The 14,381-nt window shown below is 40.7% G+C and overlaps 1 protein-coding gene across 1 annotated transcript; it reads right to left on the bottom strand.

Annotated features, from left to right (window-relative positions):
- Positions 1 to 383: 383 nt before the first annotated feature.
- On the bottom strand, positions 384 to 14,175 carry FAS (Fas cell surface death receptor; the record flags this gene model as incomplete). Its single annotated transcript, XM_042018501.1, has 9 exons — positions 384 to 1,596; positions 2,415 to 2,439; positions 2,918 to 2,982; positions 3,122 to 3,199; positions 3,547 to 3,611; positions 4,095 to 4,206; positions 6,864 to 6,998; positions 7,544 to 7,691; positions 13,984 to 14,175. Coding segments are annotated over 9 exons (1,236 nt in total), but the record flags the coding sequence as incomplete, so codon positions are not given.
- Between the last annotated feature and the right edge of the window lie 206 nt (positions 14,176 to 14,381).

Raw genomic sequence — 14,381 nt, 5'->3', positions numbered from 1 at the left:
AGATAGGTCTCTTCCTGTTTTGGCTGAGTTGTGATACTGGTTGGAGATTTTCTCTAGAGAACTGATGACAGAGCCAAAGAAAGTCATCTTTCCTACTGTGTGACCTGGGAAAATAAAACCTTTGCAGCAAAGTCTCCCCTTCTGTTGAAAGACTTTGTGAGATTTGCACAAATGGGTGTGTGCGAGGGAAAGGGCTCACAGCAAACCTCCCAGCACTATGCTGGTGTTTGAATTTAGGAGCCGAGTCCTCTGCGCTTTGTGATGGAAGAAAGGTAAGGTGTTTCCATGAGAATGATCTCCTTTTTTCTGATTTGCTAAACTGAGTAAAAGCAAACCTAAACATGGCATCTATATACTGCATGATAAGAAAAACAGAAGTCATGTATTATGCAGATTTTTTTTTTATGGCAAAGATGCTTTCATTTTATCAGTTTCTGCATTACAAAAGCTTCATACACTCTGCAGGTTGCCTTCCAGAAATCATGGTTCTATTGTGCTGCTTCAGCTCCTATTTCTTTGAAGGGTTCTAACATTAGAAGAGGCTTATAAACATTGCTGAGAACAACAAAGATAATTTTTACCTAGAACTGGGAGCTTTTTATATAGAGAACTTGCACACATATGAAAAACTCAGTATACACACAGAAGTGCTTTTAGAAAAGATAGAAATGGTACTTGCAGCAGAGTAGAATCTACACAGCAACACCTATATTTCAAATTAATCAGGTGTAAAGCAATTAACTTCTTTTTTTTCAAGTACTCTTCCTGGTACGCTTTGTAGACTCATAACACCAGAGTTTTCCCTTCAAAAAAAAGGCACATCCTGCATTTTTAATGCAAGCAAAACCTTACATTAATTAAATAATGCAGGACCATGCATTTAAACAACATCTTTTCTCCAAATAATGACAACTTTTTTCCTCTTGTAATGAATCCTATAGCTGGAGTCTTATACTGCGCCTTGTAGTAAACAAGTCGTAAAACGTCTTCCATTCCTTAACAACCAAAAAAGGCTAAAACCTTTTTTAAAGGATATTGCTAAAAAATTTGTAGTTATTCCTTTTGCATATAATAACTTACTTGAGTTCAATCAGAACTGCCAATGAAAATGCCATTTTAAAGCTTTGTTATTTATATTAGAAAAATACTCATTTGGAAATAATTTTCAAATTACTCTGTGCTATGTCTCTTCCAAACTAACAGTATAGGATTTACTTAGCTCAGCACTATCATTGTTAGAGTTTCTATCTTCATGAGTGCAAGTTTTGCTTTGCTCAGTGTCACGATTGTAAGACTGTCCCCCTTCCTGAGAGCTGGAAATAGCTGCCTTCAGTTTTTCCTCAATTTTATCAGCTGCAGCACACATTTTTAACTCTCTCAGGCTGCTTATTAGGGTTCCATAGGCTCCCTTCATCCCATGTCTTTGATACCAGACTCGAAGCAGCCTAATCTTCTGTTCAGATGTATCACCAGGATAATCCTGAATGATTTGGTCTATGGCAGGTTCTGATACATGGTGGTGACGAACAAATTTCTTGACTTCTGCGTGTGTCATCTCTGCCACAATACCAGCAATGTGGCTGCTCAGGTCAGCATCTAGGAGTGTGAAAGGAAATGAATGCACCTGGCACTTGTATCTTACTGGGTTTTATCACCTGCACTCAGATTTGATACTTCTCCTATCCAAACCAGATTAAGTTTCAGGTATTCATGATTCAGTATGTTTTATGATTTTACAATACATGGCAGGTCTGTTTTAACATGTTCCTAGCAAATGCTATGTATTTCAAAGATTTAGGCTTGCCATCCATATTGCTTTCTACCACCTAAAACAGAGTATCAGTTTCCTCTGTAACCTATTCTGTCCTTCTCTATCATTAAAGTGGGGTCACCTCTCACGTACCTGTTTTTCTCAAAAGTCTTGGGAGAGGTCCTAAAACAGGACAACTCTTCTGTTGTGATACAGTCTTAGAGCTTGTATTCTTTTCCTGTTGTATATCACTCCTGTGGATTTGCCCCTGAACATAATGTAGGTTTGTGAATCTTCAGTCCCACTGTTCCATGTAGGACTGCTCCCTTATCATCATTTTCCATTATTATAGAAACACAGTTTACTGTCTCCTAGTGTCCATCCTACATATAGAACTGAAATTCACTTGGAGAAAATGAGTAATTGCTTGCTATACAACAGAAATTCCTTCTGAGGCAAGACTTCCATGATGCCACCAAATGCTTTGATGAGCATTATATAAGCTGGCATTTCTTTAGTAAGTGTTTGCTTTTGTGCAGGAATGACAGGTCTGGACAGTGGCAAAGTCTACACAAAAATACTCTTTTTTGTTAGTTTAGGAGTTATGTATCTATATCTCTGTTTTTTCTTTCTACTGAATTTTGAGAAATTACTTGTCTCTTACCTGTGTCTATGAGAGGTATGTTCTCCTGAAAAAAAAGCAAGAGAGAAGTAAGTAGAAACAAGTATTGTAAAACACCAGCTTTGTATAAGAGGATAAATACATTTCATGACACTTTAATTTTCTTTTAGTTTTCTCCATGACTCCTGTTTTGAGAGTGAGAGACCAGACAGATAGACCTCTTTTGACTTGGTTAAATTTGGGGAATCACCTCAAAATTGCTATTGCCTAAAATTATGCATGGGGATGGGAATATCCTGGGTTGGTGGAAGCCTGATGATTTATGAAGTTTTGATCTTGGTCATGTGATTAGGAAGCATTCCAACAATCCTGAAGAAGTACAGGGTTTCTTTTATTTCTCCCAAAAGAGTCCTCGTGGTGAAATTTACTTCATTCATGTCATAGAAGAGAAGCACACAATGTTTGGGGAGTCCCAATGTAATTTAAATGGAAAAAAGTTCTTTGCATTAAGCTGAGTTTTTTATGATCTAAACAACAATACTTACATAAGGCTTTGGTTTGTAAACTCCTTTATTTTGGTTGATTGTAAGACCCTTCTGTTTTTTCATGCCTGAAACAAAAAAAGCATTTTTTAAATCCAAGGCAGGATATCTTGCCTTTGGACTCCATGAATATAAAATTGTATCTGAGTAAGCAGCTGAATATCTTATTAAGAGTATAACAGGAAAAAGTAATAGGGAATCACTTACACAAGAATATTGCTCCAGTTGTTGCTAGTAGTACTACCATAGCTACCAAAATAATGGCCCACAACAGTGTTCCTGGTTCTGTTGGAACATTGGAAAATTTACATGAAAGTTAACTCAAGAAATGCAATACAGCAGCACACCAAATTTTAAACAAGATTGTGTCAGATTTTAAAAGTCCTCCTGTTGTTTCCTAACCACAGAAGCCAAGTATCTTAAAGACATACCTATCATGAGTTGCCCCTAAAAAGGAGCAACAGCTCCTACACCTGCACGGTGATCAAGGGAAAATCATACTCTGCAGGGCCCAGGAGGACTGATGCCCCGAGCTGTCAGGAATCGCTATGGCCAGTGGGTAGAACAGGACAATTGCAGTTGCCTCTCAAACTACAGCACATGCTGGACCCTGCTGTGCTTTATAATGGTACCTTTTGTTCCACACAGAGTGTCTGAAGTTGAAGTACATTGTTTTTCAATTACACCACTTTCACATCTGCAGAAAATAGGAACAGAAATTATTATGAGATTTTTTTTCTCTCTGTAAACTGTGAAGAGAGCAAATCAAAATCTTCTAACGTTTTATCAGCAAAATCTTTCATATAGCAAGATCTTGGGTTTTGGAATTCAATAGGTATGAAAACGGCATGGAAATTTGTGGCAGCGGGAAAATGTATGAAATTATTTTTCAATGTAACAGTAGATCACACAAAGACAACAGGGAAGCTCAGATGATTTATTACACTTTTTAAAAAGCATATACAGACTCAGTGAATATATAAGCTTTTCTGCATGCCTTTGGAAAGCCTTCATGGCTGCAAATTGAGTTGACTGAACTAAGTCAGCTCAGGTACAAAGGAAAATTAGTATGCTTTCCCTGAGGTTATAGATTACCTTAGCCTCTGTCTTGAAACCAGCTGGAAAAAAATGTGATTACCTATTAACAATTTCATATGTAGTGATGAAGGCATGAACTTACGTGGTACATGGACTGCAAACCGAACATGATAGAGAACCATTGCAAAAATGGTTCTTTACACAGGCACATTTCGTGTCCTCTACTGGGGTACAGTTCTTTGCAATCTCCAAACCTAAAAATGAATTCCTTAAAGTGTATTAGTTTGAAAAAGCAGATTTCTGCCCACAAGTTCTTGTTCTCAGACTTGCTGCTAGCTCTACCTCTGCTGGCACTGGCGAGGCTTAACTTTATGATACGTCACACAGCTTTTTATGGAGCCGGGCTGCCAGAGCACTGGGAATATGGAGCTGTCAGAGAGACCTCTGCTGGACGAGAGCTCAGAAAACTGATCACACTATAAAGTTCTCACTAGAACAGGACTCATTCGGCACTGCTGAATCCCAACTTCTTTTTCCCATTCAGAAGTGTAAAGCCAGAAGGAAACTCAGAAGACCACACAGCCAATCTCCCCTCTTGATAATGGAGATGGGTTCTTTGCACTCCCTGACAGACAACAAGTTTTACCTTTTCTTGAGACCTCCAATTCCACTCTCTCTTTTTAGCTAACATATCCATGTTAAGTATTCTTCTTAAGGATCAAACAAATTAATTAATTTTCTCCTATCCTCAGTGTATACAATGATGCTATCTCCATCTATGAAAAAAATACTGCATTAAAAATTACTGTATCTACCTACTATTTTCATAGGCATATAAAAATAAAACAAATTTTTGAGTTACTAAATTCAGTGCCCTGCTGTAATTTGAAACCACTTTATGTTTCAAAATTTGATGAAGCTCTGCTGTGAAACCATTGCTGAAGCAACTCACAGAAAAAGCAAACATGAACGGTTTGCATAAGAATGGTTTGCATGGAACTTCTGTGGTAATTTTCCTCTTGCCTAATGTCAGTCTACTGAGTTCTCCTCAACTATGTTATTGTCTATGGAATATTGTGACTAGCCATCCCATTACCCTTGTCCTCCCTTCAGTTTAAATAATTGTGACACCATATAAAATACTGAATTGTTTCGCTCCAGCCAATTTCATCACCCATGCAAAAATGCTTATTACACTAGCAAATGGGAGGAAAGTTTTCTATCCATATTGAGGTCCTAAAGGAAGGGGAGAGCACCAGAGATTGATATTCCAACAGGTGATCTGAGTGCAACCATATTGGAGTCCAGAACTGTCTCTCACTAAACTTGATTTTGGGTATGAGGAATGAAGAACTATCATTCCCTAAATCCAGGTAGAGCAGATCTACAGGACACCTGGTGGAACTTGTAGGAGGTAAGTTTAATGGATTAAAAAAAAAAAAGAGAGATCTGTGATGGGTATTTATGCAACAGGTAGTGAACTTCTGCTGTCACTCAGCAGGTTCATGAACAAAGGGCTCATGAATAGACACTAAAATGACTAGGTAGGGATGGATCTTCTAATGTCCTTTCCCACAGCTGTGGGTGCTGATAGACTGTAGGGAAAAGACCACAGAAAACAGACAGGTTTGTTTGTGTTATCTCTAAATAGCACCTCTTGCCTCCCCTGCTGAATGCAGAATACTGGGGTAGGTAGGCCACTGGTCTGACCCAGCAGGGCTTACTTTATACTCTTATACATGTATCCCACACAACATCTTGAGTGCTTCAAATGACAACAATTTTAATAATTGTTGGAGTGAAAGCTCCTCTGGACTCAGGCCCAGAGGAAAGCCAAAGCATAGGGGTTGAATTAAAACCTTTGGACAAGCTGAGATACATGAAGCCACACCAAAGTGAAATAGAAATATAGATTTTTTAACTTTTAGTAGAAATATATGCTAAGTGCCTTAAACATTAAAAAGCTGTAGCAGAGACCTTAAACACAGTTGTTACTGCAGCAGTGTTACCTTTTCACAGAATTCTTTACTTTAGACAAAATATAGATAGAATTATACTGTTCATATTTTTTAGATAGAGTGTTCACATAAACAATAAGAGCTGCTAAAAACTGTATACGCAAATCTGTGTAATACCTATGTAACACTTGTGTAAGGCTTACGACTGTTAGAATTAGACCAGGGAAGGTTAAGAAAAGAAAAACTAGAATCATGTGTTAATCTTATTGGTCAGTTAACAAATACAATCCACACTTCTGTAAGAAAAAATATAGAGTCTAGAAAATAGAGTCTAGAGTATAGCGTCTAGAAAACAGAGTATATAGAGTACATGGAGCATATAGAGCATATAGAAGACAAAGAAGCTGTTTTGCCTGCTGTTGCTGCTTGCCTTTATCATGTAACCCCCTTCGAACTCTGCCTTCAAGAAAGCTGTGAGACTATGAAATAAAGAACTTAGCAGAACAGCAGCCTCCTCTGCTCTCTTACCCTGGTCTGAGAAGGAAGGGTACCCCGTCAAAAGCTCAACAAATAATATTATCAATTACATGAAAGACTACAAAAGAAACCCTCATTGCTTCTTACACCCCTCTTTTAAACAGAGGGTGAAGAAGAGGGAGAACTTGTCTTCCTTGGCCTAACCAGTTTGTACAGTGTCTGCTTTGCAAGGACTTTGGCTAAGCAAAGGCAGATATAAGGAGAAATAATGGGCCAACTATTTTTCTTCCTACTTTGTGCTTGATGAAAGGGAACTGGAGGATAAACTTATGACTTTCTCATTTATCCATTCATGTTCTACCACTAAAAGTTTTGAACCTACATGCTAACCATGGTGCAGGTATTATGGAGACTTTTCAGTGAAATCCTGGATGAAAGAAGAGTCATTGCTACAGTTGCTATTTCTGTAGACATACCAAATTTGCTATCGCATGATTTGCATCTCAAACACTTCTCCAAGTCATTAGGGTGATCCACGAATTCTTTTCCTTTCTCACATGGAACACAGTGTTTGGTACTATCTGTTGGGCAGGTGACATTTTTAACAAAACCTATAGAGACAGAAAACCAACCATTTAGACAGAAGCTCTAAGACTTACATCAGAATTGCATTTTTAATCCCTAATACTTTTTGATTCCAAATATGGAATCTACATTCTTTGTGCATGTGTAGATGCACTTCAGGAATGTAGTACGCATAACATTTGATTATCCCCATTCTTCCTCCAATTTAATACTGAAGGAGAAAACACCAGACAAAACTGTACATGAAAAATTGGAAAACCCATGAATGTATGGAATCTTGTAGGCAAAAGCATGTGTTTTCACTTTTTTAGCCTCTTTAAAATATGTGTATCTTAATTCTTGGCTGTTTTGTAACAAGCATGTTATGAGAGAACTACTGTCTGTAGTGAGAAGTTATTGGTGCACTGAGCTGAAGAAGTATTTTTGGAGTGGCTTATGGCCTGAAACAAAAAAAGATACAGCTAGAATGAAGCACTGCCTCCAGCAAACCACCTCATGCCGCTTCAGTATCCCTGCACAAAGCGATTCTGCTGTTAAGGACTTCTCAACAGAGTCTTACAATAATACTCACCACTTCCACATTTCTTGCAACACTGAGCATCTAAATAGTATTCATCCTTGTTACAGGTAATTTGCCTCCTGGCAATGATCCTCCTATTGTATGTCATTAGAACTTCAGTATCATTTTTGCACTGTGTTTCAATAATTAAGGCAAACACCTAGGAGAGAATAACAAAAAATTAGACAAAAAAACTGTTTAGGGCTATAGGTGTGCTTTAGCGCTAGCAGAGTTACTTTAATAGTGTTACTCTATAACTAAACATTGATATTCACTCGCTTATTAAAACTGTTTATTCAAACTCATTACTTTGGATTGAATGGAGTATGAGGGCCTATATTAAAGCCATGAACCCTACCTCTACAGACATTCTGCTTTCAAATTAATTTACAGAAGATCCATTTCTTTGAATTTCTTTGCACTGTCAAGTTAAATTGCACAGTGCTTGGGGTTGTTTGTTTGTTTTTATTCCTGTTACTAGTCAGTAGGAACTTTACTAGTGGTCCCTGCCCTGCCTCTTCTCATGATAATAATAAAACACTGTGGCCAAGAGGCCAAACCCTTTTTTTTTAATTTTTTTTTTTTTTTTTTGGTCTAGCTTGGAATAAGGTGGGAAAATTATAAGAATAAATCTGGTGTAGTTTGCTGCCTTCTCAGCAACATTTTCTGGGGAATCCTGTTTTTACTCTGCATGCTAAATATGAGATATCTATAAGATGGAGCTATGGATGCTGACCATAATTTCAGTTAGATGCAGAAAACTCTTTATGTTAAATTACTGAAAAATCATTTTGGATATCAAACTGGCCTCTCAAGTGAAGGAAGTGTTATCTGTTGCTAATTATCTGAGGTAACCAATAATGACCATTGCCTTCTACAGTAGCCACTTCTTTTGATCCTCTAGTCTATACAGAGGTGGGAAAGTGGTAAGCATTTTATTTTTCTAGCAGCCATCTGTTTAAAATGGATATGATATTAGTTACTAGACTGAAATTAAAAAGGCCTTTCTTTGCACCTGGAGGTGAAGCTCCAGCAGCTGAAAGAGCATATTAGCACTTGAGGAACTGTGGGTATGGATGCTCTGCCCATCACTTCCCCTGTTCGGTGCGCTCTCTTCCTTTGCTGCCAAAGCTTTCAGGGTGCTCTCCTCTGAATCCCAGGGTAATGATGTTAAAAAATTAAAGTCTTCACAGAAGTTTTCAAATGGATGTATCAAATTAGTGTGATTTGTTTTCCTTTTGCCTAGGAGAACTGTCTCACTAAACCCTGGATTAGATAGTCCAATTAAAAAAAAATTACTAAAATACAGTCAGGAATGTAAGACCAGTCTGGTTTGGTTTTTCCTAAAGCAGTATGAAGAAAATGTCCAGAGAGTCATGCAGAAAATAGGATATAATCAAAGAAGGAATCATATTTCTAAATTACTAATATCAGGAAAACTTTGCTGATTTTACCAAATGTCTGCGAACATGATGTGTGCAGAGACACATGTTCCCTCACACGAACAAAGCTCTCTGCCTCTTGTTTATCCTTTTATACAAATGAGCTATGCTGGAATGAGGGGCTGCAGAAGCATAACATCTTTAGATGGATGCCCTCCACTCCTGCTCACGAAGATGAACTTCCTGGTACACTTACAAGAAGTGGGGGTCACTTCTGAGAATTTGACACTTAAGCAGCACCAAACACCTACATTGGTTCTGCTTGTAGGGATGTCTTACAGCATCTTCCTGTAGAAGGAATATGATAAAACTGTGAAGACTTTTTACAAAGCAACACCCTGATTTTTTCAAAGTTTTTTTCTCCTGGTTCTGCACCCTCTTAAAAGCAATCCCTTTGCTATTTACAAATTTTGGTGTGTCTTATTGGAAAAAAAACCAAAAAAAGAGTCAGTAGTCATTTAGCTTCCTGTGTACACCTTAGTTGCTTTTTCTGTTGTCACTGAGCAGTAAACACTAATATCAGAAAGGAAACAGTTTAGGTACTTTTATAAAGGCAGGGATGATAGGTGCTTTTTTATGACGCACACACTCAAACAGTGGCTGCATGTTTTCAGTCTAAAATGACTCACAGAGGCTCTCTTTTAACTTTCTCAACCTAAAAAAAAATAGTTTTCATATCTACACTGAAGACTTAGATTGCACTAAGCAGTCAGTAGGAATAAGATCAATCACTTGGGAACATCTACCCTTAGCAGAACCCATAAAAATTATCATATGAGCCCAAATTTTCTGTTTTCTCTCCATTTGCATTGCCCAGGCAATGAAAAGAGTTTTCTACCTGCTCCCTCTCCTTTATTCCAACAGAGTCCTCCAAAATGCTTTCACCAACAGGTATTTGGTAAGGACACCTATTAAACCTGTTTTTGTCTGCATTTCTAGGGCACAGTGACAAGACCTTTAATTTCTTTGATTACTTGTGAAATTTTGGGATTCTCAGGCCTCCAGTTTTTCCTCTATCAGGGGATCTTCATAACATGTCAATCTATTTTAGCTGAAAAGCTTTTGCAAAACATGGCTCATAGGTATGTAATCTCAGCTTTGAAAGTGTGTGAACATGTAATTTGCATACAGGACTTTTTAAAAACTTTACAGTGTTAACCCTGATAAAAACAATGTCTCTGCTTTCTCCTGTTATCTTTATAATACATTTTATTTTTAGCAAGCCATTCTTCCATTTCTAATATATAAATGCTGATGAATGAGAAGGCTGATGGCCACAGAATGTGACCCTTTTTTTTTTCCACTCCACATCTGTTGCATGGACCAAAGTGCATGAGCTCATCAGGGGCTTTCTAGGTGTTAAAAAAAGGAGGAGGGGAGATTTTTCTTGCTTTTTTTTTTGCCTTGTGGAAGTTGGGTTGCTAGAACTAGCTCCATTTTAATATGCTTTTCTCTGTAATTATTGTCCCTTGTATTAGCTCTGTCAGGATGGCCCTTTCAAAGAGTAATTTCACTCAAAGGGTAATCTTAAGAGGATTCTCTACTCCAATTCTTTCACTATGACAAGAAATTTCTGCTTCCAAAATCTGCAGTATCATTTTTCCTCCAGCTCCTTTTTTTCCCCCACCAAGGCTGAATCTCATAGTTAGCACCAAAATAACCTCTAAAAATAGTACTTCACATTCTAAAATCTTTTATAAAAAACCAAAAAAGAATCCAGTTCCATTGTTTAAATCCCAACAATGGGAGTTGGTATTTCCCCACAACTAGAAGCATCCTGAGCTTCTTAAATTCTGAGAGAAATGCGTGTGTTTAGTGCATGTGAGAGCAAATAGCCTCGGCTACTGTCCAGCATCTTAAAACACTCACTGTCCAAATTCAGTCCACTACTCTTTCAAATCTCACCTGACTCACATGGAAATTGCAAAAATATATTGGGGCTGGAAGTTGTATGGTTGGTTATTTCGTTGGGTTTTGTTTTTTAGAAGTACTGTACTAGAGAGCACCTAATAAATACTACACAATTTGGAGAGTTGGGAGTGATATTAACTTTGTTGTGGCTAAGGATAAATTGGAGCTGGACAGATAGAAATATAGCAACTCTTCCCCTTTTTCTTTTGTAACACAATATGACTTTCTCTTTGTTCAGTGAGTTACTGCAAAGATAAAGGTAGTTACTGTGGAAACATGCACAGACATGTTTCCAGAATTGGGGCCCTTGTACTTTTCACTTGAGTCTTGGGTCATCCCATCATTTTATGGCTGTTTATGCATGTACATGTAAATGTGTGTATTAGTTTTCCATGGTATGAGGAAGAAAGATCAATGCAGTAAGGTTGGAGCCCTATTTTCAAAGATACGTCTTCTGAACTTCCGGAAAGCTGCCTGCTCTGTAGTCATATGAGATAATTACAAAATATTTAGATAACAGTTCACTCTCTGGCCTGTTCCCTTAGAGTGTTGTCTTGGGGTGATTTTATGATGATACTTTATTCCCTAATGGTCTGTTGTATGCCCCGAAATGGCTGCTGTAGCTGTAATGTGAACCAGGGGGCAGGGCCAGAGCCTGGGAACCCGGCGTGGGTTTTACTCAACGCGCTCCAGCGTGCTTCAGGCAGTGCCATGGATTGTTAGTTCCTTGCCTTTGTTGGATTCAGTTTTTTGCTTGCTTAGGCAAGAAGCTGTTTTTTTTCTTTCCCCACCTTTTTCCCTGGGCTCCAGGGAGATTCTTCAGTTGCTTCTTTTTGGTTTTCTTTTTCCCATGAACTGTCTTGATTTGTTTTATTTTCGCAGTCCAGGGAGCCTGGCTGGTTGGAAGCCCGAGAAAGACGAAGCCAACAAAAGAAAGGACACTAAACCCCACCAGTTTCACCTGATGTGAGGAGCACACCAAAGCCAGAAGCTCAGCAGGTTCCTAGCTACTTTTTGCCTGAGCTGCTGTGTGGACTCTTCCCATCCTGGAGACAAACGGAGCAGCTGCCATCTTTGCCTCCTGGCATGAGGCTGGATTGGGGGGTGTGGGGTGTAAAGTTCAATATTTTTTCTTTCCTGTGCCTTGTGGGTATCTTGCTTTGTTAATAAACAGGGTTTTTTTTTTTCATTTTCACCCCCTGGTATTAATTTCTCTCATTGGCAAAAAGGGATTATTGGAGTCCTTCTCTTTAGAGGAAATGTTAATTCCAGAGTGTTTTCTCCTAAAATTTGTCTCTAAACTGAGACAAGTGTGTCTCTCAGTGGTACGTAGTTTTGTAGCTTTTTCTAGAGAGAGAACTCAGATGTTTTCTAACTGCATAGACCATTGCTATTTTTGCACGACTATCGCTAAAAACTTCTTTTATTTGAGTGCACTTTGCAAAATTGAGGTCTCATTCAACAATTTTTTCATATTCTGGTTTAACCAAAATAATATGCCAGACTCTGACCAGGTTTACTATTTTATAAGCAGTGAAACAACATGCTAATTAAAACAAATAACTTTTGAAAAATAGAAATTATGTAGGAATGCCACAGACTTTCTAAGGTATACTGAAATTTGGAAACAATTGGAAAATAAGAGCAGAAATTATATATATTCTGGAGCAGTGTTATAAAAGAAACTATTTTTAATCTTTATATATATTCTGAATAGTTTCAACATGCTGAACTACACTGACATTTCTGTCACTAGTTGGCTGCTCCTGTACAGGAACAGGTAATATACACTTCTGTCAGCAGATGAAAATCCTATGTATTTAATTATACTTTGATAATTTGTGGAGGGGCATGGATAGAGCTCTCTGAAACACTTTAAATAATTTACTATCTGTTACGGAGTAAATCAGATCACAATTTGAGTGGTTTATACATTAAGACTTGATTTTAACCCGACAAACCACAAAACAAACTGCGTTTGTTACCAATATAACCACGAAGAGACTTCGAATGTCAGCTCCAGGGAGCTGTCTCTGAAACGGGAGAATTGGGGCTGGGGAAGCAATGTGTGCTGCATCCACGCTTCCAGGCAGGTGGTGGCTCTGCTATGCAGCAGGGCTCACTGCCACCTGCTTCATCCCCCCTCTCCAGGCCTGGGGGAGCAGGGGCAGCTCTACCAGAGCGCAGGCCGGGCCCGGCCATCCCCACGTCCCTAGGTCTCCCTAGATCTGCTGCCCTGGAGCAGAATTCTTGCCACTACAGCTCTTCGGCATAATGCACCTGTACCAGTGAAGATCCCTGTGCTGGCCACTGACACACTTACTTTTCCTGTTGACGGCAGCCGTTCAAAATGGATCTTTGTGAAGGTAACTTTACTGATGAGAGTGAGACTCGAGGCCGAAGCTCTCAGAAGCTGCAGGGACTCATACTGTGTGCACAGGGCATGGTTCAGGCAAGAGGGGAAGGCCCTGTCCTATTGCTTCCCGTAAATGCTGCACACTGTCGCCAGGCTTGGACTATTCCTCTAGCTTCTCCTGGGCCACTATCATAGGGGTTTCAAACTCCTCCCCAACACGCATTTGCTTTTATGCTGCTTTACCAGCTCGCTGTTTTAGGGATCCGCTGAGGTGCAGTGCAGGTCGGCTCCCACCGAGCCCAGTTTTAGCCCGGGCAGGTCCAGCACCTCCCCGTGCTGGCAGTACGGGGTCGCTCCACCTGCCTCGCCCGCGTCTCTGGCCGCTATGGGTGGCTACGGATGGAGGCCAGCCCCGGCTGTCCCTGGATCTCCCCACCTACAGCTCACGATCCGGTGTCCGAGACAGCCACCTGCATCCATCCCCCTTTTCTTCCGTCCCCTTTTACACAACACTCACTTCCCTTCACTCAGCACCCTCAGCAGTGCCTGAACTTGAAGGTGAGCTTTTTCCACTTAAAACATCACCTAACGAATTAACTGAAATGTCGGTAACGAGTTCGTCGCGGCCGGCGCCGAGCAGCAACCGGGCAGCGCTCCTCGCCCGGCGGCGCCGCACTCCCCGCCCCGCACCGCTCGAACCCGCCCGGCCGCCCGCCCGCTGTCCCGCTCGGGTGGACACTTACGAGGAGCAGGGGAAGGAGCCCCCGGGCCATGCCACCGCTCTCCCGCACCGTCCCCATGCCGCCGCTGCCCAGCGCTGCCCCGCACCTTCCGGCAAAGCGAAAGTCCCTCCCGGCGGGACAACCGGACCTGCCCGCGCCCGGCCCACCCGGCTCCTCCCATGTTGGCAAACACGGCCCGGCCCGCCCCCGGCACGGCACGGCACGCCTGGGGCTGGCGGGGCCGGCGGGGCTGGCAGTGGTGCCGCTGCCCCGCGGGAGCTCGGGCGCGGTGATCCGGTCCCGGACAGGGGCTCCGGCCGCCCGGCGAGCCGCAGGCACCGGCGGGACAGCCCCGCGCTCAGTGCCAGCGCCCCGCGGTGACAGGGAACGAGGGCACGGAGCCTCCGCTCGGGTGTCCC

The sequence above is a fragment of the Corvus kubaryi genome, unplaced genomic scaffold (genome assembly GCF_017639235.1).
Source record: "Corvus kubaryi isolate FWS band 111438036 unplaced genomic scaffold, C.kubaryi_AGA036_p1.0 138, whole genome shotgun sequence".
Classification (NCBI taxonomy): domain Eukaryota; kingdom Metazoa; phylum Chordata; class Aves; order Passeriformes; family Corvidae; genus Corvus; species Corvus kubaryi.
Note: the sequence above shows the minus strand (reverse complement) of the source record. Positions and strands in the feature narration are given on the sequence as shown.